This window comes from Toxoplasma gondii, chromosome VIIb (genome assembly GCF_000006565.2).
Source record: "Toxoplasma gondii ME49 chromosome VIIb, whole genome shotgun sequence".
In the NCBI taxonomy this organism is placed as follows: Eukaryota; Apicomplexa; class Conoidasida; order Eucoccidiorida; family Sarcocystidae; genus Toxoplasma; species Toxoplasma gondii.
The window spans coordinates 137,299-160,496 of NC_031475.1; the positions used below are offsets into that span (position 1 = coordinate 137,299).

The following is a 23,198-nucleotide window of genomic DNA, read 5'->3' on the forward strand; positions in this document are numbered from 1 at the left end:
GTACCCTATGTCTACTCTCTCATTCACTTCGCCCTCTGTGTGTTGGACAACAGACGCAGTCCCGACTGAACAGAACGGGATTATCCTCGGAAGTAATTTGGCGAGTATCGACAGCTTTTAAGAAATAGCTGATCCCCTTCCAGCTTTTCGGCAGTCCTTTCGGGCCACCCTTCGTAAGGATCATCCCCACAGCGCAACACGGGATCGGCATTAGACACCACTGTTTAGTGCCGCAACGATAGACTGGCGTCTCTTTCGCCGTAGGGGGGCGCCAGAGGAACAATGCTGTTACAGTTGTGTGCTGCGCCCTCCCGGTTGTATTATCCTTACACAATTGCGTCTCGTTCCATGCTTTCGCTCATGATACACAGATTGCCTCTCCTGCAAAGTTTCTGCATCTGAAGCCATGTGCGCTCATGTTTTCACCTGCGTTCGTCGTTACGTTTCGCTGTCGTTTCTATGAACGCGAAGGCCTACTCATGCATCTCTATCGCGTATGGCACACACGACCGTCGTTATCCGTGTCTCCCGGTTTAGTGTGGGATGCTTACTTACTGTAGTTGTCCCTTCCACATGAATCGTCTGCCACACGATCGTTTCGCTCTTTCGTGAAACACGAGGGAAAAAAAGACACACGGTCACCTCGGCAGCATTGCGCTGGCCACCACGCACACACATTGTGAAAACATGGCACAGACGAACAAAGGAAGACACGTCAGTAGGCCGTTCAGCGCGTTTGCGGGCACATGCTGGTGAACGCAGCAAGCCACTGGATCACTTGAGTTAAGGTGAAGAAATGTACACGGTCTCTGATTCAGCTATGTCAACACGACGGGCATCGCAAGAAACATCCGTTTTCCTCTGGGCGCTTGATAATACATTGCGAAGTTGTCTGGCAGTTCACCACACACCCACTACGGATGCGTTGCTAGAACACTGGTATCATGGAACTGCGGCCGTTGCAGAAACGGACCTTCTTGTTAAACACTTCGCTCCCCTTCCATAGACTGGGTCTTCCAGCATGTACGACTGTCCTGCTTTTCTGTGTCTTCTATATGAATAGAACTTGCGCAGTGCGAGAGCCAGGAGTTGCCGGAGTCTTTGGGAGACGATCGGCTGCAGAACGGCCTCTCTGTACGCTTGATGTTTCTGAAGTTCCTGCTGAAGCTGGTGTTGCGATTGGTTGAGCATGAGTGAGGGCTGCCCTTTGGGGGGGAGAAGGAGGAGATCTCGACACCAAACATCTCTCAGGGCAAAGAGAAATTCGAACAAAGGAGGGGCAACCACAACGAGAACTCGGGAGGGGAGGATCATAATTATGTGCGCAAACACGGCAAATGTATCTTCGTTGACAAGCTCCAAGTGTCGGGCCATACGTCCAACCGCGAGCAGCGAGATCCGCTGCTGTGATGCGGTCTCCTGTGCCTTCGCCTTCACAGACACTCGGCGCAGGGACTCTTCTGCCGTTGTGATCTGTGATTCAGTGTGTACCGCAAACTCAGGTGACCAGCGATTCATCCTACGATTCTTAGGGGGAGATTCGGAGAGGCAAAATAGCCCATTGGTATCAAGGATCTTTTGTTGGCTTACGGATTGCCCATGAGACGCGGCGTCCTGGGACATCTGCCTCTCTTCCGTTCGTCGGTTGTTCTCTTGCGATGACTTAATTCTAGTGTCGCAAAGTGAAGTGGCGCTAGGCGGAGCCAAATTCACCTCCGCTGCCGCTCTGAAAGTGTGGGTATCTAATGTGTCTGCTTCAGACGCTAACGGAGAACCCGGATTCCACGACGACGTCGAAGAAGTGGAAAGGGGGGAATGTACTGCTGCACCTCCGGAAGATATCACTCCGTTGTCAGCATTCTCGGGTTGCATGTGGCACTGACAATAAAATCTGTCCGCCGATGAGTCTGTTCGGCGGAGTTCGGCCTCTGAGAGGTTACCACCCGTCCGATCCCCGCCTCTTACTTGACTGTTCTCCTGAATAATGAATCCATCTTGGGGCAAGTCGCGGTGCTCGTCGGTTCTCTGCAACTCCCAGGAGGCACGATGTAAATTGAATGTATAGGCTTCACTTAGTCGCGAAACTTTGTCCGACGATGGCGAATCGCTCTGAACATCGACTCGAGGCGTTCCTGGTACCCAGGACTGTACAATGTCCACAAACTGTTTTTTCTGATCGTGGTTGAACGCACGGAGATCCTCCTTATTGGCGGAACGCCCTTTGTCGCAATCAGTAGTGTTGCCTCCCGGGGTAGCTGGCAGCGACGAACTCGAAGTGTAAATGGCAGGCCGCGATTCAGAAAAGCCGTAACAATTTTGTACGCCCGTGGTGGAGTGTCTCGACTGCGATGACACCGCTTTCAAATATGGAGGCGAGGGCGGAGACGATTTGATTTGACGAGTGAGCGCCAAGTCCTTGCTTTTGCAGTTTTCCCCAAACTCGTCCTTGCTGCTTTCGTGTGCCCACGAGCTCCCGGGTCCGCGTGAAAGAAACATAGAACCTGTGTCGTTCTCGTCGCTTGGGATACTCGTTCGGTGTCCTTGTCCGTCCCGGTCAAACCCAATCCCCGTCTCTTCCCGGTAGCCTACTCTGTCCACAGGGACTGGCGGAAATTTTCCTCTTTTCGTTTCGCTTACGTGTTGTGGAGGTTGCACATTGAGAGATGCCACCGGCGGCAACTGAGAGGAAGACACTTCTGTCTGGTGACCACTCGTTCCCCACTCAGCGCCTCTACTCCTTCGTTCGTTCGTATCTGCAAACCCCGGTGTCTGCCCATGCTCTTCACTTCTGTCAGCTCTGTCTCGCTGTGTCTGCGAGTGAGGGGATTGACCGTGGCTCGTTCTCCCCCCTTCACTCTCTTCTGCTGTCGGATCCCCTCCCCGGAATGTTCTTCTGTAAGTCAGCCCCTCGCATGCACCGCTTAAATAGTGAGGCATCATTTGCGCAAAAGACCTATCTTCCAGAGATCGTGTCCTTGCCATGTCTCGCTCGAGAACAGTGCTCGAACCGTGGCGAAGAGGGCTGCCCGCAAACACTGAGGACAGAGAAGCCGCTGCATCAGCTGTAGCTTCAGCCTCCTTTGCACGCTTCCAGGCCTCTTCACGGAGAGACCGAGGAAGCGCGACAATGTCACCCAGACATGACAACGCCATTTCTCGCTGTGTTCGCCCACAGCGACAGCAGTAGGCCCCTTTGGGGACAAGCCACCAAAGGGCAGGACTTGCGTCGTTGTCTTCCTCGGTGAGCCAGGAGTCATCAATGATCGAGGGGAGCTGACCACGCTTGTCCCCATCGTTCAGCATTCGTCCGCTCTGAGAAGCCTGTGGAGAAGAAAGGCCGGGTTTGTTTGCATTCGGCTTAGCAGATGGCTCTTGCAACGTATCACTGGAAGTCGAGCTACTTTTTTTTTTCGCGAGTAGTTCATCTCCTAGGGTCTCTCTCTGGTTCCGCACGCTACCACTATTCTCTGGTCTCGTCCTCTGACCTTCCTCGGAAAGTTTATGCGACCATTCCTCAAGCTTACCACCCCTTTCCTGATCAATACTCTTGTGGGTAATCCCCGTCTCGACAGAGCCACTTTCTCGCCCGTTCCACTCCCGCGCATACTTTCTACCTCGCCACTGAAGCTCTGCGCTTCTTTCTCTGCCTTCCTCTTCATCTACAAAGAAGGCAAGTTCAGCCGCTTCACTCTGAGAAGCGCTGAAGAGATTGCCCCTCTCAACGACATGCCACCCGCTAGCTGGCGTCATTTTTTCCCAGTGCTTTTGCCAGGTTCGTTTCCAGGACAGCAACCACGCGTTTTCGAGCTCCGCCAGCTTCTCCTCTCGCTCCCTGAAGGCCGGGACAAGATATGAGAGGCTCTGCTTTGGAGAGAAATCTTCTGCAAGGCGAGCTGCTCCCTTCACAGCCTGTACATTCGGCTCAAGTGGAGGCGATATGTAACTTGATACCTTGATGTTCAAGTGATCTTTCCTGTCTGTGATTTTTTCGACGCTGGTTGAAAGTGAGAACCGTTCCCGAGGACTCTGAAGCACTGCAGCTTCTTCTTCCTGAGCTTTCGCAGCAGCCTTTACTTCACCGGTTGTTGGCGCTTGCTCCATATCTTGGTGGACTGCCTGCTCGCATGCGACTTCTCTGTCCCTTCCTTGCACAGTCGCGGGCGTGTCCACGCGCATGAAGTTGCCATCCGCGTATGAGCCATCTCCTCTTTCGCGATCTTTTCTCGCTTCTTTTGTTTCGTTTTCTAGCTTCTTACTGTCCTCGGTCCTCAGCTCCTGTGAACTCATGGGTGCTTTCTCCGAAGCTTCTGGTCGTCTTGCTCCCAGAAGGTCGTGAGTGGTTCCTATGTCCTCCTTCCTAGCGTGGAAGAAGTGTTTTTCCCCATGATTATTTCCCTTCCCATTTCGACGTGGCTCCCTATCGTCGCCTCTCACTTCATTTCCGTTCCTCCTCCAGTTCTCTTCTCCTCCTTGTTGCCCCCTGATGGCGTCTCTCCACCGACAGTTAAGAGGCCCAGCGTGCTCTGTCTGGCTGAAGGCTCGGGCCTGAGCACAGAAGGCCTCGTAGAGAGCTAACCCTTGGTCTGTGTGGAGAATCAGGCGACTGGCTTCTTCTCGCGTTAACGAAAGGAACTGCATCGCCTCTTCAATTTGTTTTTCTTTCGCTCTCTCTTCAATGGCTGCACGCCAGGTGTGAAGCAGTTTCTGTTGCGATTCAATTTGCGCTTGGACTGCTTTCTGCTGTTCCACAACCTGCTCTAGCAAGTCGGTGAGCGTCAGCGGGTCTTTCGTGAGACCCTCACCTGTCCCGACAGAGCCTTCGTCGCTGAAGGAAAGCTTCTTCTCCGTTGCCGCAGTCCTCTCGATTCCAGAGTGAGTAATTAACCGACGAGATTCAGGCGAGTTTGAACCCTTGTCTTCTTCCAAGTGGAGCTCGGTGTCTCCGCTCTGTGCTCGCGTCGAAAGCCGGGAAGCGGACGAGACAACAGAAAAGCTGGGTGCATAATCGGCTACCTCCTGTCGGTCCGCTAATGCTCGGAGAACTGAGGGACCTCGCCGACGAGGAGAAAGAGGGGCTGCGCAATCGCAAGGCGACAGTTGTGGAGAAGGGAAGGAGGTCTGAGAGGGACAACACGACCACCATGCTTCAAGCTTTCTGCGCTCCACGTCCCCAGTCTCTTCACCGGCAGGCCCTCCCAACAGCGATCGCTGGGCCTCCATCAACCGTGCTCGAAGTTCCGAACCCTTTGTTTCCTCGGTATGGAGAAGAGCGAGAAGTTGCTGTTCACTCAGTCGGTTCTCTTGGACGCCAAACCAAGATGTAGAGGGTGATGGTGTCTCCGTTTCGGGCCACCCGACAAGCGTGTCGGTGTAACAGGTAGTTGCGTGCAGCCAGGGAGAGAATGCAGACGTCGTTCCATCCTGGAGAGACGAACCCGAGCTGCCTGCGTTTTCTTCCTTTTCACTGTGACATTTTCCGTGGCTCTCGGCGCTCAAGAAGTGTAACTCGACTCGGATTGCCTCTGTTTCTCTATCTTGTTCGCTCTTTCTACTCTGAACGCACCCTGCCTGTACTTTTCTTGCCGCATCTCTGAGGGACATAGCCGTGTGCAGCGGTGTGTGGAGGTTAGTGGATGAATGCAATTTCCTCTCAGACTCATCTGAATAGCTGGTAGGCCCAGAGACAGGAGCGAAAGAGGAGGCAGAACAAGACAAAAGCATGGGAAACGGGGGAGAAGGAGAAGGAGGCGGGGCGAGCCGGTGAGAGGGAAATTCACTACTTGGACTTCTTCCGAAAAACGTCGGAGACTGACAGGTAGCTTCCACATAGCCTAGCTGCCTCGAAGGCGCCGAGGAACTTCTCATCCGTCCTAGCGAGTTACTGGGATGTCCCGACTTTTCATCGGTGCATGCCACTATTAACGCAAGTCTCTCTCTTTCTGCTTTCACTGAACACTCTGCACCCTTTTCGGCTCTCGTAGTAACTTCAGTTTGTCCGCGTTTTTCCAGGCTGTTTTCAGCCTTGTTCTCATTGTCAGTGCGTATGTTTGGCGTGTTAAGGTCCATTTCGGCCACCGCATGCCTCACTTGAGTATTCCATCTGTGTGCGCTCTGCGGCCACTCGCTCGCTGCTGCCCTGTCTGCCTGGATGCCGTTTGTTTTCACGGCTAGGACCTCCGTTTTCATGGCGCCTGTATCTTCTGTGTATCTCTGGATTCTGTGTATATCTGTAGAGGCTCTGACTGTCGCCTGCATTTTCACGCTCGTTTCCAGCACATTTCCTGAATCTGTTTCTCCATGTGCGTGACCGACATCGCTTCCTTGCCCTTGTTTGACTTCTTCATCACCTGGCTGCTCGTACCTCTCGTCCTCAGGTTTGGTGTTGACTGGCTCATCTCTCCCTGCTCTCCCGAGTTCACGCCCTTCCCCTCCGTTCGCCTGCAGCCTCTCAACCGAAGCTCCCGGCTGACGGCCATAACTCCGCATCAGCTGTCGCAGCCGACACCGCCGAATGTGACGCTGCATTTTCATTTGCAGTTCTTCTTCGTATTTGGCTATGAACGCCTGGAGGCCCTTCCGCAGAACCGTCGCCAAGATTTCCTGTTGCAGAAAAAACAACTGCGGAGGTCTCGACAGAATCTGGAGACTCTGAACGTCGATGTAGACAAGGGTCTTGGACGGTGTGTCTATACCACGCAGACAGGAGTTGCACGCAAGCACCATGTCCGCGGCTGCGGCGGCTGCGGTCGAGGCTGCGTCGGAGCGTTCAAACTGAGGTTCTACGCAATCGACCACGGCGCCTCTTCCAGCTGGAAAGGTGCACCCAGACGAGGAAGCGAAGGCTCTGTCACTTTCCGCGAGACAGGAAATTCGTGGAGTTTCTTGGTAGGGCGTTAGGTTCGACCGATAGGACGCCACTGTGACGCTGCCGTCAAACGAATTGCCACTGAATGAAGGAGGGGTGAAGAGTGGATACGAGTGAAGGCGCGAAGGATACGCCGGTCCCGAGTTGGACAAAGACCAGGACACGGAGGCATCGCGATCTTTCCCGCCCCCTCCAATTGACGCGGAACCCACCGCCCCTCCAGGACTGTGACTGCCGTCGTGGAGTGCAGCATGCAAAGACAAAGCCCCAGACTTGGGTCCGGACAGAGGCGCGTCTGCAAAGGCTGCTTCCTGCCCCCGCGTGCTATTCCCCTCTGGCACCCCTTTCTCCCTAGGCATGTCGGGTCGAGAAGACGCCCCGAAAGAGGAAAAATGAGACACACCCGCGGAGACCGAAGGCGAAGCCCTTGATCCTCTGAGACCCGACCTGGCGTCTGCTGATGTCGATAGCGACCGACTCTGAGCGCCTCCGGTATCGGGTCCCCCGAGTGTACCACTCTTCACATTTCTCTCCATAAATGCAGCGGCGGCCGTGTCCCACCAAGCAGGGCTTCTCGCCGTTCCACCCTCTGCCTCTGAGGGAGTTAGCCCGCCTTTTCCGTCCACGCCTGAAGAGGGTCGTGCACCTTCATCTAAGTCCCGCTTGACTGTGTCTGCCTTCGCCTTCTTCGCAATGGTGAACCTGGAAGAAGCTTGAGACGAATGTAGTTGCTGCTGATGAATCGCTTCTCGCTGGCAAGCCGTCGAACTCGCTATAAACGAGGCCGCTGCGGTCGCTGTCCCCATGGCTGACGAAGGGTAGTGGCCTCTCGGACTGGGCCCCCAGGCCGAAGGGACCTGCTGCCCAGAGAGCGGATGGCTCGTCGCTAAAGCCCGGAAAGAGAACAACGCGTCTGAGGATCCCAAGGCAGAGTGAAGTGCATGCGATGGCGGCAAGTGGGATGGTGTCGAAAAACTGGGGTGAGGTTGACCTGCAAGAGCAAGGCCGTTGTCTCCACCCCGACTCAGATTGCTCGGCCCTTGCCCGGCGAGCAGATGACCACTGAAGTGGTGCACATGTGAGAGGGCCACTGGAGGCAGACTGTGGATGCGAGGGTACGGTTGGGGTGACGAGGCAGCCAGGGCCGCGGGATGGAGCGCGACGAGCTGCGACGAGGTGTAGTGACATCCGGACCGCACATGCGAGGGCGGGGTGTGCTGGTGCTGAAGAAGCAACAACTGCTGCTCCGTAAAACCTGGTGGAGGGAGGAGGGGCGGCGGCAGCGTCCCCGGAGGCGCACCACGAACTCCCCCTCCGCCCCCTGCGGCACACGTGCGAAAGAGGGGAGGAAACGCATATGCGACGGAGGCAGAAGTGCCTCCGAAAGCGAGAGCAGAAACATTTCCGGCAGCCGGATGGCCAGCAGGTTGAGAGGGACCAAAAAGCGCAGGAGCGCAGCCGTTGTGATGTCCATGGGATGCATGCGGGAGCGGCGAGGATGGAAATGAAGCGGCGTGATGTGCTAAACTGTGAGCACCGTTTCCTTGGTGACAGTTAGGAAAGGTCCACCACGAAGACGAAAACGACGCGTTTCCCTCCCTGTCTGGGACTGATGGGTCTCCACTAATTGAGTCGGCTCCTTCGAGAGGGGAAAATGAACTGAAAGACTCTTCAAGGTCCCTTCGAGACGATGAAGCCGCAGAAGAACTGACGGGGTAGGACGTCGTCCGAAAGGGCAGCGCTCGCCCTGTGGCTTCGCTGGAAGCTAACAAGAATTTCGAGACGAGAAGATCCAATCCGTTTGCTTCGGACCATGGATGAAAGAACCCTGGGACAATGATCGAGAGCGGAATATCGAGAAGAAGAAGAGTGCTGATATTTTGATCTCGAACATGACCGTCTGCCTCGGTGCGGCCTTCGTTAGATGCACACACACGAAGGCATATGCTCTCTGGATGGAGACTTCGAAGAGGCTCAGGCAGGAATGCTCGCAGGGCCTGCCTTCGTGTGCTGACGTCTTCTTCCGTTTCCTCGCCGCCGTCACTGGCCTCGTCCCATTCCACTCTGGGCTGCTTCATGGTGCCTGAGCGTCAGACAAAGTGGGGCAACCGAAGGTGAGGCTCAAAGTGTTTCAGATGAAATAGAGCTTGTGTACTGTTTTTAGTAAATAACATTTCAGTTCCAGTACCGACATCGTGAGACTGGAGAAGCTTCGGCCAAAACCAAGATGTTTCTGCGGTGCGCATGCAGAACCTCGTGCTACCCTTGATCTTCGAGATAGAAAGGCACTCCGGGACTGGGGCGAACATCTCAACAGCTTCTCCAAAAACCTCGAAAGAAAACGGGAAGCTGACAGATCACCATTCCGAGTTTCCGCAGCCGAAACTCTGTGGTGGTGACGCCCACGAGCTTGCCAAGACTTCTTCCTCTTGAATAGTTGTCAGCAGGAACACTTGTTGCTGCTTACCGCATGATCGCAGTATCATTTGAGTGTCGCCAAACAGACTACCGACTAACATCCTCTGTATGTGAGGCGGTGTTTAAACAGATGTCTAGGGACACTATCGACGTCACGACACCAAGGCAAAAGAGAAGTTTCAGCCGAAAAGCGAAGTCAGAGGAAATCTCTCTCCTTATTGTCTTGTTGTGCGCCTTTCCTTTGCAACACACGACTGGAGGAGACAGAGCTGAGATTCTCAGAGACGCACACACAGCCTCTCACGTGGTTTCTAGACTGTCACGACACATCGACTTTTTCGCGTTGAAACAAATTTCGTAAAACTCCTATATCCGCCACTAAGACTCTGTGTGGCAGCACTTTTTTAGAACTTGCACAACTGAGTGTATTCCAAAATCGGCACAGATCAACTCTTGAGATCTCACCTACGTAGCCTTTCGTGGTCTCCTGGTCGTGCGCAGGCGACCCTCGATGGGAGCCGAAGGGCGCCGTGGTCACCTGGCTGTGTGCAGCTGCAGCCAGGGGCCCTTTGGTATCTGGGAAGTTCCATTCGTTATCGGCAGAAGACAGGAATCCTCTCGGAATCTCTCTGCTCCTCTTACTGTCCTGGTGTTTGAATTCTCCGGCGTGGCGGCTTTCCCCAGCTCGGAGGACTTCTGAAGACAGAGGCCCTCCAGCGAGCGCGGGTGCCGCCTCTCCCTCCCGGCCTTTTGAAGCCGAGGCTCTCCGCTGCACTCTGTAGAGGCCTTCTGTGAGTTTCTGGCGCCCACAGAAGTCATCATAGAGGACGGGAACTTGGTGCTGGGACACCTCGCGGAAGCACGGGACTGCCGCGCCCCGCAAGCCCCCACTGCTGTCGCCCGACCCGCCTCTGGGTTGGAGCGTCTGGGCGGAGCTGCTGTCATTTGGCGCTTCCAGAAAGCGACGCGGGGGGACGCTGTTGGCGCTGGGGACCTCTGTACGGACGCTTGAGCCCCGGTCGAGCGCCGATAAGGCTCGGAGCGTTGGCTGGCGTCGCGTAGAGGGCGCTGCTGCCCCCAGGTGCCCCTGCGAAGCGACAGAAAGGAACGCTGCCATACCGCTAGGGCTCAGGCTTCGCTCAGGACGCGCTTCAGCGAGCCGCCCTTGAAGGGCATATCGAGGCACACTGTTTTCGCCCCTTGATTCTTCGATTTCAGACGTCGCTTCCCTGCTTCTCGCCCTCGTCTGATACTGACTCGGAGTCGGAGACTGCTGATGCAACTCAGCATGTGCTCCTTCGGGGAACGGCCTCGTGGACATGTGGTGTCTCGACAGAAAGCTGCTTTCCTCTGCGGCCAATCCGAAACCTGAAGTATCTCCGCCTCCACGGTTGAAGTGCTGAAACGGTGCCTGTCTCTCTCGCCTATCCTCGGCATGTGCCAGCGTAGCTTCGCTTCCTCGTCTGCTATTCCGCACTCGGGAGTCTTCCACAGAGGAGGGCGGCGGGTCGGGGACCCGCGCGAAGGAGCCTGCAGAAGCCGTGCGGCCCAAGAGGGACCCCCTCTGAGTTCCAGTGAGCGACGGCGAGAGGTGCGAGAGGGCCATGCCCTTTTGACGGTGTAGACCCGTCGCTGTCGAGGGGGGCCCCGACGACGCGAGAGGAACGCTGAGGGCCTTCTGCCCCAGATAGTATTTGGCTAGCGCTTGGATCGAAGCAGCAGTGGATACCGAGCGATCGAAGATGAGCTTCTGACAGGACGAGGCCCCGCGTTTTCTTAGACCGTCATTACCGCGTCCCAGACCTGCCGCCGCGCTCGCGACGGAGACACTCGGGCCCGAGAAGTTGGCGGTCAGACGTGACAGCAGAGACGATCCGGAGCTGGTCCGTGATACGGGGGCTGGCACCCGCGCATGGACTCCGCCGGCATCGACGGGGCGAGGCGAAGCAGGACCGAGAGAAGGCATGTACGGCGGAGAGGACTGCTGCCTCAGAAGGGATGATTGCGCAGAGGGTGGCGGACCTGTCCCGTCGAAGGGACATACACCAGCTGTCTCTTCTTTTGAGGGGAACTGACCGGAAAGAACAGGCTGGCCTAGGGCCTCCCCACACCAGTCTCGTCTCCTGTAGTGGCTGCAGTGGGACAGTCGGTCCGCCAACACGGACACGGAACGAAGGCCTTTTTCACTCGCCTCAGCCGCGCCTGTCTCTCCGCGGGTTCCAGCTCGCCTCGAGGCGTCCTCGGGCCCTTCAAGCTCCTCCACCTGCCTCCGTCTGCTCCGCTCTACCTCGGCCCTATGGAGGTCGTGGAGCTTCCGCAACAGCCGCAGCTGGTGCCGCTGGTTGTCCGTCAAAATAAGGGCGCCAGAGGGTAGCGAGGAAGGCCTTACAGCCATGGCTCCAGACTTTGAGAGCGAAGCTGACAAGGAAGTCGTCGTCAACAGAGAGCTTGCTTTCGAGCTACTTTCTTCCGCAGGTTTCTGCATATCTGGTGGTCCAGTCGCACTGCGGGGCTCTACCACGCCAGCCCTCACCGCGTGGGTCGGTGGCTGTCCACCTGATCCGCTTCCGTCGCCTCGTTCTCTCTCCTTTAGCTTGTTGCCGGCGTTCGTTTTGGTTCTCTCTCGGCTGCTGGTCGATGGCCCTCGGTCCAGACAGGCGCCAGACTCTCTGCTGAGGCATGAAGCGCGTCGTTCCTCTTTGTGTTCTTTGGTCTTCGCCTTGTGATGGAGCAGAACAGCTTGCAGGGACGCCGACAGAGAGGCAGACGATAACGCCTCCCGAAGCCCTCCCTCAGCTTTCATTGCCGCTGCGGCAGAGGCGGCGAGGAGGCGCAAGATACCGAGCTCTGTGGAGGCACTTGCGGTGTGCCGCGACTTCGCACGACCTCCGATCGAGTGTTTTGTGTCGTGAGCTTTCACCAGGCCACCTGGCGACGAGGCACTCCGCGGCAAGTCCTTCGGTGAATGTACACCTGACGAGGGAGGGAAACCTGGGGGGTGGAGGGCGCTTCGAGGTTTCTGCCCTGGGTCCCGACCGCTAGACTCCTGGGGCGAAGGTACCCGCGTCTTCCCACTCTCCAGCGCGCCTGCCTTCATCTGGCCTCTGTCTGCAGCGTCGCGCCCTTCTCTTTTCTCAACACCCTGCTGTTTTTCCGTGGTTCTTTTGCTCTTCTGGTGTTCCACGAGCTGCCGCCTCAGCCTCCGCAACTCTCTGCACACGGCGTCTACAAGAGCTTGCTTCTTCTCCTGGCCCTGCTGACCATAGGCCTTCGTTTCGTGGCTATTCGATCCCCCTATGGCTCTCTGGCTGGCACCGCCTTCCCCTCTATCAGTCACTTCCGCTGTTCCGGGCCTCCGTGCCTGGCCGCCAGGAAGGTCTCCACTTCCTCTCAAAAGCCTCTCGACACGCGACAGCGGAACCCGGCCTCTTTCGTCTAAGCGTTTCTCTCCTAGAACGAGCTGAGGCACCTGTGATTGGTGCATCGCCTGGCGCAGCTTCTTCTGCAAGTGCTGTTGGTCTTGAGCCTGACTGGGCGAAGAAGCGGCGACTCCACTCGACGAGAAAGGCCACGAAGGACGAGAAAGAGAAGAGGGAGAGACCCCTTTCTTCGATTTCGTTTCATCGATCGCCGCATCCGGAGAAGAAGACTGAGGCACTGCGTTTAGGGCGCCTCGCAGGTCGCCTGTGGAAAGGCGCGAAGGTTTCGACTCTGACAAGGAGCGAGACAACGGCGCCACGCCGATCACACTTGAGCCGCGGGAAGATCCTTCCAGTAGTGGACCAGAATCAGCTTCAGAAGAAGAACTAGACAGTTGGATCGGGGTCTCACGGACATGCGCACTTGGCTGAGAGTGCAAAGGGTTGGAACTGGAGGCAAGGAGGCGTTGCAAAACACCCGTAAGAGCCTGCAGTGCGGTATCTCGTCCTGTCGAGTTCTCTCTCGCGTTACGTGCTGCGCACATTTCGCTGGGGCTTATCTCCTGCCTTTGGGCGTCTGCAGGTTCTCCTTGTTTGAAGACTGTGCCTTCGCCAGCCATCTCGCTGTCGCTGAGCAGCTGACCCGTCCTGTTGACTGCCACCCCAGCGTGGGACAGTGGGAATGGCTTGCCAAAGAGCAGCATTCCTCCATAAGGCAAGCAGCTTCTCTGTCGAGGCTGTTGACTTTCTCGCCCTCCAGGCAGCGCCTCTGCCTCGCTGTGTGATTTAGATGGGATCTCTGTCTGGATTTCTTCTATCGAGGGGACCGGCGCGTGTCTCCGAGAAGGAACAGCACCTGGGGAAGGAACCGAAGGTCCCAGCACACAGCCCTGGGAGTCGTCACGGGGGCACGCTGAGCTGTGCTGCTGGAGAAGGTGGAGCAACTCGTCTCTCCCGCTTCCACGATCTCTGTACTCTCTCTTTGCTCCACTGTGTTTGGTAATCTCTGCAGAAAAAACAGAACCACCAAAAGAGAGAAAATGTGACAAGTCTGCCTTTTTAGCCGTTGAAATCTACAAATGCCACTTTTCAAGCTTCCCATCGCCTCCCTGTTGTGCCTCCCGCTTCCGGCGGCCGGCAGGCGCATAACGGGGGAGACTGTATTCGTCCTGTATTCGTCAGCTTACTCAATTTTCGTTAGGCTTGCTCGTCTGAACCAAGTGAGCTAGAATCGTTGTGTGTCTTTGTTACGTGATAGTCAGTGTGTTGACGACACGTTCTTCAGTACGCTCATTGTGATATCGAGTTTCCTTCGAAGCCTGGGAAGACGGAATCGCTATAAAGTGCCTAGGGCGAACCTGAAGGGTCCAAGGGAGGCACGTGATCTGCGTTTGTACGAGCAACAGTAAGCTGGGTCGAATGGAAACTGGAGGCGTCACGGGCAAACAAAGCAGGGACAGTTGACACTCCTGGATGACAGCCAAGAGAGGCTTCGCGTGCATGAGACTGGTGGCTTTGCTTGGGTTGCCGTGCGGCCCCCCTGCGCGGCTCCGGGTCATGCAGAGGGGTGTGAGGGCCTGTGGAGCTTGTGCAGGCTGATATACAGCCTTGTCCTGGAAGATCAATCTTTCTTCCCGCCTGTGTTCCTTGACACTCGGGAAAAGAGCGAGTTCGAGCCTCCGACCCAGGGGGAACCATAGCAGTGAAATTCTCATTCTGTGGTCTTTCTTGCCACTCGTTATTTGTCGGAGAGTCAGGTGTCGCAAAAGTATGAAGAGACACCGAAGCAGATGGTCTACGAAGGCAGGCCTCGACCTCTTCCAAAGATGCGCCTGCCTGTCCTTGTCCGTGCCGAGTATGTTCTAAGAATGCCGCGTTCTCGGGTGTACGGGCAGTGCCTTGTGCACACGAACGAAGGTTCTTGTGGCGAGCGTCGCTGTTCCTGTCTTCACCAACAGCTGTTGGGGGATGAGATAAGGCACAGGGGTGTAGGGACGGCGAAGGGGAAGTTGCCAAGATTTCGCCATGCTGTGTGCCTTTATCTTGTCTTTTCTCACTGTTTCGACTTTGGTGTTCCCTTCTTCGCTTGTCACTCACCCCCCCTACCAAGTTCAGGTCAGACAAGTTCTTCTCAGAAGGGGGCACTAAACAACAAGAAGGCGACAGAGAACAGCGTTTTACTGCATCGTTCAAACGCATTCCATGTGGTTCGGCTGGTCTCCTCCCGCTGCAGTCGCGGCTGTTAGCAGTCTGTAGTGAATAAATGTTCCAGTCTTGATTCTTTGTTTCTGTTCCATCCGTGCGTTTTTGAGATTCTGAGTTACTCCCGTGCAGCTTAGCTTGGAACAGCAGAGCCTCCTCGCCTTGTGTAGGGCTCGCCAAACGGGCAACGAGTCCCTTTCCACCTTCGGCTGCCCTGGGTTCCTGAAACAAATGTCTCCGATCCGCAACTCTGTGTATTTCGGCGCTGCAAGCACTTGTCGCAAGCGAGAGGAACGACTTTTTTCCAGCGTGGCCAGCGGTGGTAGCTCCTCCTCCGTCGTCTTTGTCACTTGGTCTCTCTTGCCCCCCGTTTCCCGAGGTGCCGCATCGCTGTCTAAGTTCCTCAGGACCTGTCTGTGCCTCCCCCCTCGCATTTTCGACACCTGAGTCGTCGCAGCCTCCGCGGAGGTTCTTTGCAGGCGTCGCCTTTGTGGTGGCCTTCTCCGCGACAGGCGTTCCCTTCTCTGAACTGACTTTCGGCTGTTTGGTGACCTCTGGTTCGCTTCTCACTTGGCTGGGCCTGCGAGGTGCACATACACTGTTGTGTCGGTCTTGGAGCGTGTGGAGAGACAGTTGGTCAATATCTGCTGCAGACACCTTGTGACCGTGCTGGCGGAGGAGGGACGCGAAGCGAACAGACCTGAAGTCTCTCTGTTCTCCGATCGGCGTGTCTTTTCCTTCTGAATCTTGCCCTGTTGCAGCCTTCCTGGCTGCAACCGTGATTGACATAGTCTCAGGTCCTGCCTCCTTTGGTGTATATCTTTTGAGACTGAAACCATTTGATTTCTCCGAACGCTCCACTTCTCTACAGTAGGTTCCCTGTTCTTCTTCCCGCACACGCGTGTCTTTAGTGGAGAATGACTCTTTGTCAGGCTTCCTCAGACTGCCCACAAGCTCCTCGGGTGGGGTCGAAGGGCTGGTCGCACCAAGACACGAAATACTGGAGTCGAGAGAAAGTGCCTTTTCGTGGAATGTGCTCGCCTCGCGCTTTCGGGAGTCCGCAGATTCGTCTTCGTTGCTCTCGCGCTGAAACGTACCTTTCCCGCTGACCTTTTGCTTTACGATCAGATAAGGTTGTCTGGGGGACTTTTTAAGACACGCCTCTGGCGTTCCTTCTCGTGTCTCTCTGTTCAACAGCAGACATGCCCCAACGGTTTCTCGCTGGTTCTCGCACTTCGGTTCGTCCTCATTTGCGTATGGAGCATCCAGTAAATACGGAAACGAACTCCGTAGATGTTTAGGGCACTGAGACTGAGCCCTGCCGCCGTCGTCTCTCTGCTGCATGCTTCCAGAGGCTGAAGACGTGGACCCATGAGAGGACAGAGGAGCGCCTATTTTGTAGGAGAGCGAAGACGGATCGTGATAGTATTGATGATTAGATGAGACTGTTTCGGCATCTAGAGTGCCAGAGTCAGACTGTGTGTTTCCTGGCTCCTGCATGTCTCGCCGAGGTTCTGTACAGCTTGCTGAGGAAGAGTCTTTGCTATCTGCAGGATTCAAGCGAACTGGTGGTGGTGCGGACGAAGGCCAACTTGTCAGTGAGAGCTGTCCGTCAGACTCTCTTGTCACACGCGGAAGACGAAGAGTTCCTGCGTACCTGTCCCTTCCAGCTACGGGAGGCGCTGGAGCCACAGGCAGGGAACAGGGGGGACCAGGTGGTTTGGCCCATGTGGACGACTTTGGCACTGCGGGGGTACCGGACGTTTGGCCGTCACTTGCAGTTCCCGACACACCTGAATTGTCGGGTCTGTTCCTCGGAGCCGTAGCAGAGTGAGGAGGTCCAAGGAGAAGAGATGAATAAATGGGAGTGGCAAGGAGTGAGGCAAGTAATTTGGATGGACGGTGCGCCGTCAATTGAAGAGCTGCATTGGCCGTAATACAGCGAAGGCAGTTACACGACGGAGTTTTCTGACAAGGCGGAGACCCTGCTCCAAAAAAGCTGTCTGACAGCAGATTTCGCAGTGTCGCTTGCTGTGAGTGCGCTGCAAGAGACAATGGAGACGCAGAAGAAAGGAGGCCTCTTTGCTCCAACGGCGTGCGGTGCACTGCCTGCCCGTCGCATATATCCCCCTCTTTTCTTCCTGATTTCTTTTCGGGGCCGTAGCCGCCATACCCGAAGTCGCCCCGCTTTTTTCGTTCTGTTGCGTAACCGTCAGCAGCACTATCTTCAGTAGTCTCCCCTCGTCGGTCGTGAGGCATACTAAGGTCACTTCCAGCCAAGCCATTTGTCTCGACAGGCCACCTAAGTGTGCTGTAGGAAGAACGATTGACTGATCCCGTAAGAGCCTGAAGCGTACTCTCGGGTTGTCTCCCTTTTTCTCTTTCTGTGCGCTCGTTAGTCTCTTTTTCGGCCGCGAGGGAGCACGATCTCTCAGCTGGGGCTGGCGATGGTGGCAACATTCCTAATTGCGGGTGCTCGCATTGTTTCCCTTTCATGTAGCGTCCACCTAGAGATCCTTGTTGTTCGTTGTTGTCCGTAACACTAGGTGTTCGCTGTATAAGGGCGTGATGAGGCGTGTGGACGTCCTCACGTAGTTCTGCCAGAAACAAGGGAGATTGTGCAATGAGAGGAGGAGGCACTGGTTTCCTACTGACCAGATCCCGAGGCGACGAAGGTGAAATGGTGTGGAAAGCACCTCCAGAAAGCGTCAAATGGTGACGTGGCGTGGGCGTTTTCAGGAGCGGACCTGGTTCTGGTAGCGAGGCGCCTGTAGCTAGCGTAGGCGTCGAGACACCGCGGTCATCCTCGTGACCATGAAAATGGTGACCTTGTTTCGCACTACCACACGAAGGAAAGGACAATTTGTCGGACAGCGCCTGCCAGGCGGTAGTAGAACTCGTCTGGTTCTGTCCCAATGGCTCCGAAGGCGGCTTTTTCAGGACTGCCGCGTAGACATACTGTTTGGTCGGCGGGCGGCGATGGTGAGGCATGTGGCTGGAACCTCTTCCCAAAGAGCGAAAAACGTGACGAGGCGACGGATAAGTGCTGGAGGAAGTGCCAGACGCCTTTGGTCCCAGCGAACTAGGGGAGTCGTGCTTCGTCACACCAAACGTCGGCAGCCGTGACAGCTTGCCAACTGTCGTCTCAATGCTGCTGGCGTCGTCGCTAGGACGAATCGCCGCGTTCGGAAAGACTGAAGACGTCACTTCAGTATTGGAGAAGCTCGAAGGTTCCTTGTTTAGGACAACAGAGGCTTTTGCAGGAGAGACATTTCCTTTTTTGCTTCCCTCTTCGATGTCTATGGCCGGGTCGTCGCCACTGGCAGCACCCTCTTTTGCAACTCGACCTTCATGTTTCCGGTTGACGCGTGGTGATGCTGACGCAACAGGAAGCTTCCGTTGCTCACCTGCACACCATGCATTGCCTCTGCTTGTCTCTACACAGCGGCTGACATCTTTGCTGGGCAAAGGTGCCTCCTGTTTCACACGCGAGTTAAAACCCTCTTCAGGACAGGTTGTCTTCTCTGTCAAGTCAAGTGGTTCTGAGGGGAAACTGGCGTCTTTGTCCACTGAAGGAACAGAACGTTCCGGTTGTGCTATCCAACCACTTTCACGCGCAGTTCCGACAGATGGGGACCTCGTTTTCCTTTCCGGGGGCCGAGTTTGCCTTCTCTCTATTGAAGCCGAGTGATGGCTTTCGAACTGAGCGTGTGCTCGGTTGTGTAGAGAACCCCCCTTTGTTTCGTGCATGTTATTTCCTGGCAGGTTTTTCCTGCCCTTTCCTTCACTTTTTGCGTTGGTCGTATTTCCTGCCTCCTTCTGCTGAGGAACCGAGTCAGCTGAGGTAGATTGCCTGTGCCTCGTCAAAAAAAACGAATCAACCGTTGCACAGGTGACGTGAGGAACATCGCCGGAAATTTCGGGAGGTACACGAGAGAGCAGATCTCCTTGTAGCTGCGACTGAGTGCTGGCGGTTGATTTTCTACCATCTGTTTCCTCGCCGATGATTCTCTTGAGAACTGTACTACTAGTCAGTGAAATTGATTGATTGTTAGAATCAGCCTTCTGATTTGTGGCCGCCTTCCAGACTATGGAAACTTTACCACCCTCGATTCGCTTAGAGGTCGATTTGCCGAACGGCTGTCCGCCGCTGCTATTTCTCCGTTGAGGTAACAAGATCGGAATCGGCGCCGAGTGTTTTGAAGACGAAGAAGGCATTGTTTTCTGACTGGCAGTAGCTTCTGCTGGTTTCCTGTCCACTAGCGACGGCGGTCGCTCCACCGAAGACAGGACCGGTTCCTTTCCTGACCGTTTTTCTGAATTTACCTGGCGTGTTGCGAACTCTGAAGGTTCTACTGTATTGGGTACCTGCATACTTGCAACAGTGGTCAGCGGAGACGAACATATTACAGCACTTTCCGTAGTCGATGAGGGAACTGTGGGGTCTCGTTCACGATGATCGGCCAACCAGGCCGCAGGGGAGGGTACCGCTTCCAGCGTGGCAGTGACCGCCCGTTGCTGGGAAGCAACTTCATACAGCAGTGAGTCTTGCGAGCGTGTCCCCACACTGGCATTTTTGGCGTTTCGCTTCGACAGAGTGGCTGCAGTCGTATGAAGGCCAGACGCTTCTGAAGGGTTGCCCCTCTTGCACGTTGCTGTAGACACAGACACTTCCTTCGGGTTTTCCTTCTCATTCCCTGTATCTACAGGCGGATGTAAAACGTGGTCGCAGGAAGTTGTCTGAAGTGAAATGGTCTCCGTCTCGGCGGCATCGGAAATGGACGGGGGAGCGCCAACTTCTGCGGAAGTTACCATATTGCCCACAAACGCAATGGAATCTGTGCCTCCCGGATTCGATCCCGTCGGATGTGCATTACCTGCTGTTTTGGGAGACGCCAGATATGTTGCGGGAGACACTGTGTTCCATTTTTTACATAATTGTTTATCCTGAAACGTTCGCTTCTGTTGCCCGTGCTTCTTTCCCCTATTCGACGGATACGCCGTCCCCCCCGTCTGATGTTGCTGAGGAAGCCTGCCCGAGCTTGTCGGGCGGCCTGGTGTGCCACCGGTACTGGAGGTGCCTACAGCTGAAATTTTCGCAGTCACTGACAAGTCATCTTTTGGATGCGAAACCCGATCGCAATGCTTCTGCACTTCAGATGATACTGCAGTGTGTGTTGGCTTAACTACTGGAACGTACATGACCGCTTTCGGCGGTCGCGATGGTGACGGAGCGACAAAAACCCGAGACAATGTAGACACAGCAAGGCGTGGCTTTGCGGTTGAGGATGGCGATGTGTGGTGGGTAGATCTCTTTGACGACAAAGGATAGACTAAGGTCGCGCCTGCAGTGGATGACGGAGAAGGTTGGATGCTTATTCCATCCTCAGGAAGAAGGCCGTTTGGGGGCCTCTCCCCTTTTCGGGGATCAGTCCCGGTGGCGAACATAGTCGTAAAAAAACAACGCAGAGTCGAAATAAAGGCTCAGATAATTCTCCCCTTGAATGGCAAGATATTGAAAATGGAGGAAAGGAAAAGTGGAGCGAATAGAGACAGGTCACGCTGCTTCTTTGGTATGAAGAACAGACGAAAACCAACCGAACACAAACGCTTCGCCCGACTGCAGTGGAAGGGGCGTCAAAACACGGGCCATTTCGACGCCTGGTGGTTGCCTGTCTTGGAACAATGGACATACTGTTGTGGACTTCTCTGCACGCTACTCTATCCGCAGTCGCAGACAAACGTATCAAGCGTGGCAGCCTAGAGGCGCTCCCGAATATTTTGCGCACAAGTATGCTACTTTGAGAGGACAGGAAGAAGCCGAGGTTCTTTTATAAAGTGTGGTGACCAAAGTATCGGAGTTTCGGATCTATCAATCATAGCACGAAACACGGTCACTGCAAACATCCACCCTCTGACTGTACTCTTGACACCCGACAGGTGGCAACGGACGCATATAGTTTGTGATACGGTGACATACTGTCTCGTATTCCCTTTCTTGAGCAGTACGAATGGGTACACCGTATGTGTGCTGAGACGATGCGAAGCCACACCGTTTTGTATATGAAAAGCGAAAGGAAGATGAATAAAGCTTTAGGCAAAAACTATGAACAAGGTCCTTCAACAGCATACCAGCAACGCGTCGACTCCGCAAGGTGCCCTTGGCGAGTTCGCCAGCGGCAGTCTAAATTAAGGGCGTTCAACCAAGCATGATTGAATGCCATGCATGTTCTAATACCCCACAAAATTTGTTTCCCACTGTTGGCGTTCAACAAACACAGCCGCAACACACACTGAAAAGTGCCGGGGACATCTGGGAGTTCGCGCATGTTGTGGCATTGGCTCGTCGGGAAGACGGTCAAACTCCACAACAAGCAGACATGTTGTTGTCTTCTGATACTTTCTGCTCGTGACAAGCAGTTCCCCGGCAGCCGGCAAAGCGGTAAAAGATGTGTGAAAACGGACCCCCAGCGCTCTTGAAGTTCGTAAGTACTCACACAAGAAAGAAAGGAGGATGAGACGTCCAGCGCTGAACTGGTTAGACCCGAGGAGCGAGTTGCTTGATAACCAGGGGGTGTCACAACACATTTAAAAAATCTCTCTGCAATATACGAAAACGTTTTGACGGAATACGTTTTCCGTAAGGTTCTGAATAATCAAAAAAGGCAGACTGTTACGCACACCAGAGCAGTGATGCTTTGGAGCTCCATTGAAAGCAAGATACGCGAACGACCAAGTGTCTCAGCCACGTTCTGGCGCAAAACGATTTGAACCAAAGAACCGAATTGCAAACCAGGGGCATTCCCATGTCTTGGTTCATCCCATCCAACAGCAAGAGAAAAATGTGGAGCCTCTGCTCGTGTTCCCTCTTTTCTCGTACAGCGGAAACACATTCTCGTTTTTGAACACTGTTTCTCCCTTCTTGTCCTCGCAATTGGGGCTGGGGAAGCTGCGACCCGCCTTTGTTAGGAATGCTACGGCGACCGAACAGCCATGCCTATTCGCGAAAGAAAAATCTGGTGTTAGATATCCACTCTGTTTATCTCAACCCTGTCTTTGTCATGTCGGGCTGTTCATGCAACAGCTAGCAGGAGCTTGTCGCACTGTATACTTCTCCAAGCTCGCGAATAGTGCAGCAGCGTTTTATTTTAAACTGGGGAAATATCATATGTGGTGGTAGACACTATAGAAACTGGGATACGGATTACGACTGCAGTTGTGAGATATAGGCAACCAAGTTCAAGATTGCTCTACACCACTATCCAACCGGACTGCTTTAGACAGTTAAAATGGTTGAATTACGACAAGGCAGACTACTGAAGTTTCACTACACGAACACTGTTAATCTCTACAGACCGTTCCAGACGGCGCATTGTATTCAGAGTTCAATTAGTCTGTGGTGATACCCCCCTAATGCATCGTTGATACCTCCTCTTTCATGGTTGACAATTTTGAGTCTGCACCGAATGGCGTATAGAGGGACTAAGGCATGCACGATTACACCACAGCTGCCTTTATTTAGTACCCACTTTCATGTTACTCAAACCTCTGTTTACACGAGAGCGCCGATAGTCATCGATAGTTCACTCCTCTTCATTCCGACTGTTACCTTTTCCTCACTTGAATTTGTGACTTGAAACATTCTTTGATCACGTATCGAACTAGAGCGCGATGATTCTGGGTTGCATTTGCAACATTTTCACAAACGATTACAAGAAAGTTGTTGACATGCGCAACGCTTCGTCACCATGCACATACCTAGCTAGCACGAAAATAGTTGTCTTCTTCCGTTCGTTGTTGCCTATCTTCATCGAAGACATTATTTCGCTGTGACGTAGGAAGCGTGAAGACACCGAACACATTCCCACAGAATGGGAATTGACGGTCCCTTCGCAACACAAAACGCCGGTGCGTGGTCCGTACTTATTGGGGACCAGTGGCCTCCGTATCCCGTTTGCGCGCTGTGATTGCGGAACCAGAGATTCCATCATGAATACAAAATGTAATGTGGCAGCAGTTCCATGGTGTTCCCATAAAAAACCACCGTTTTTCAGGTTGAAGCGACATATGTAGATGGAAACTTGTCACTGATTAACGGAGGTTTTGGCTCATGTGTGAAAATACCGGAATCTTCAACACGTAGGACAGTTGAAGGGAGATAATAGTTCGAGTGCTCCATCTCTTTCTTTGATTAAATGAAGCGACATATTTATATATAGATGCATACGCATACTTTTGAGTGTTGCCTCGTAATACTGCATGCGCTGCTTTCATTCATCGGTGAAAAACGGACT

The 23,198-nt window shown here is 54.4% G+C and overlaps 1 protein-coding gene across 1 annotated transcript; it reads right to left on the reverse strand.

Moving 5' to 3' along the window:
• Positions 1 to 535: 535 nt before the first annotated feature.
• TGME49_264140 (hypothetical protein) lies at positions 536 to 20,352 on the reverse strand (the record flags this gene model as incomplete). The annotated part of the gene is made up of 3 exons (XM_002365463.2): positions 536 to 8,948; positions 9,749 to 13,708; positions 14,061 to 20,352. 3 exons carry the CDS (start codon positions 20,350 to 20,352, stop codon positions 943 to 945), a joined length of 18,258 nt encoding a protein of 6,085 aa, XP_002365504.2. The 3' UTR covers positions 536 to 942.
• Positions 20,353 to 23,198: the final 2,846 nt, after the last annotated feature.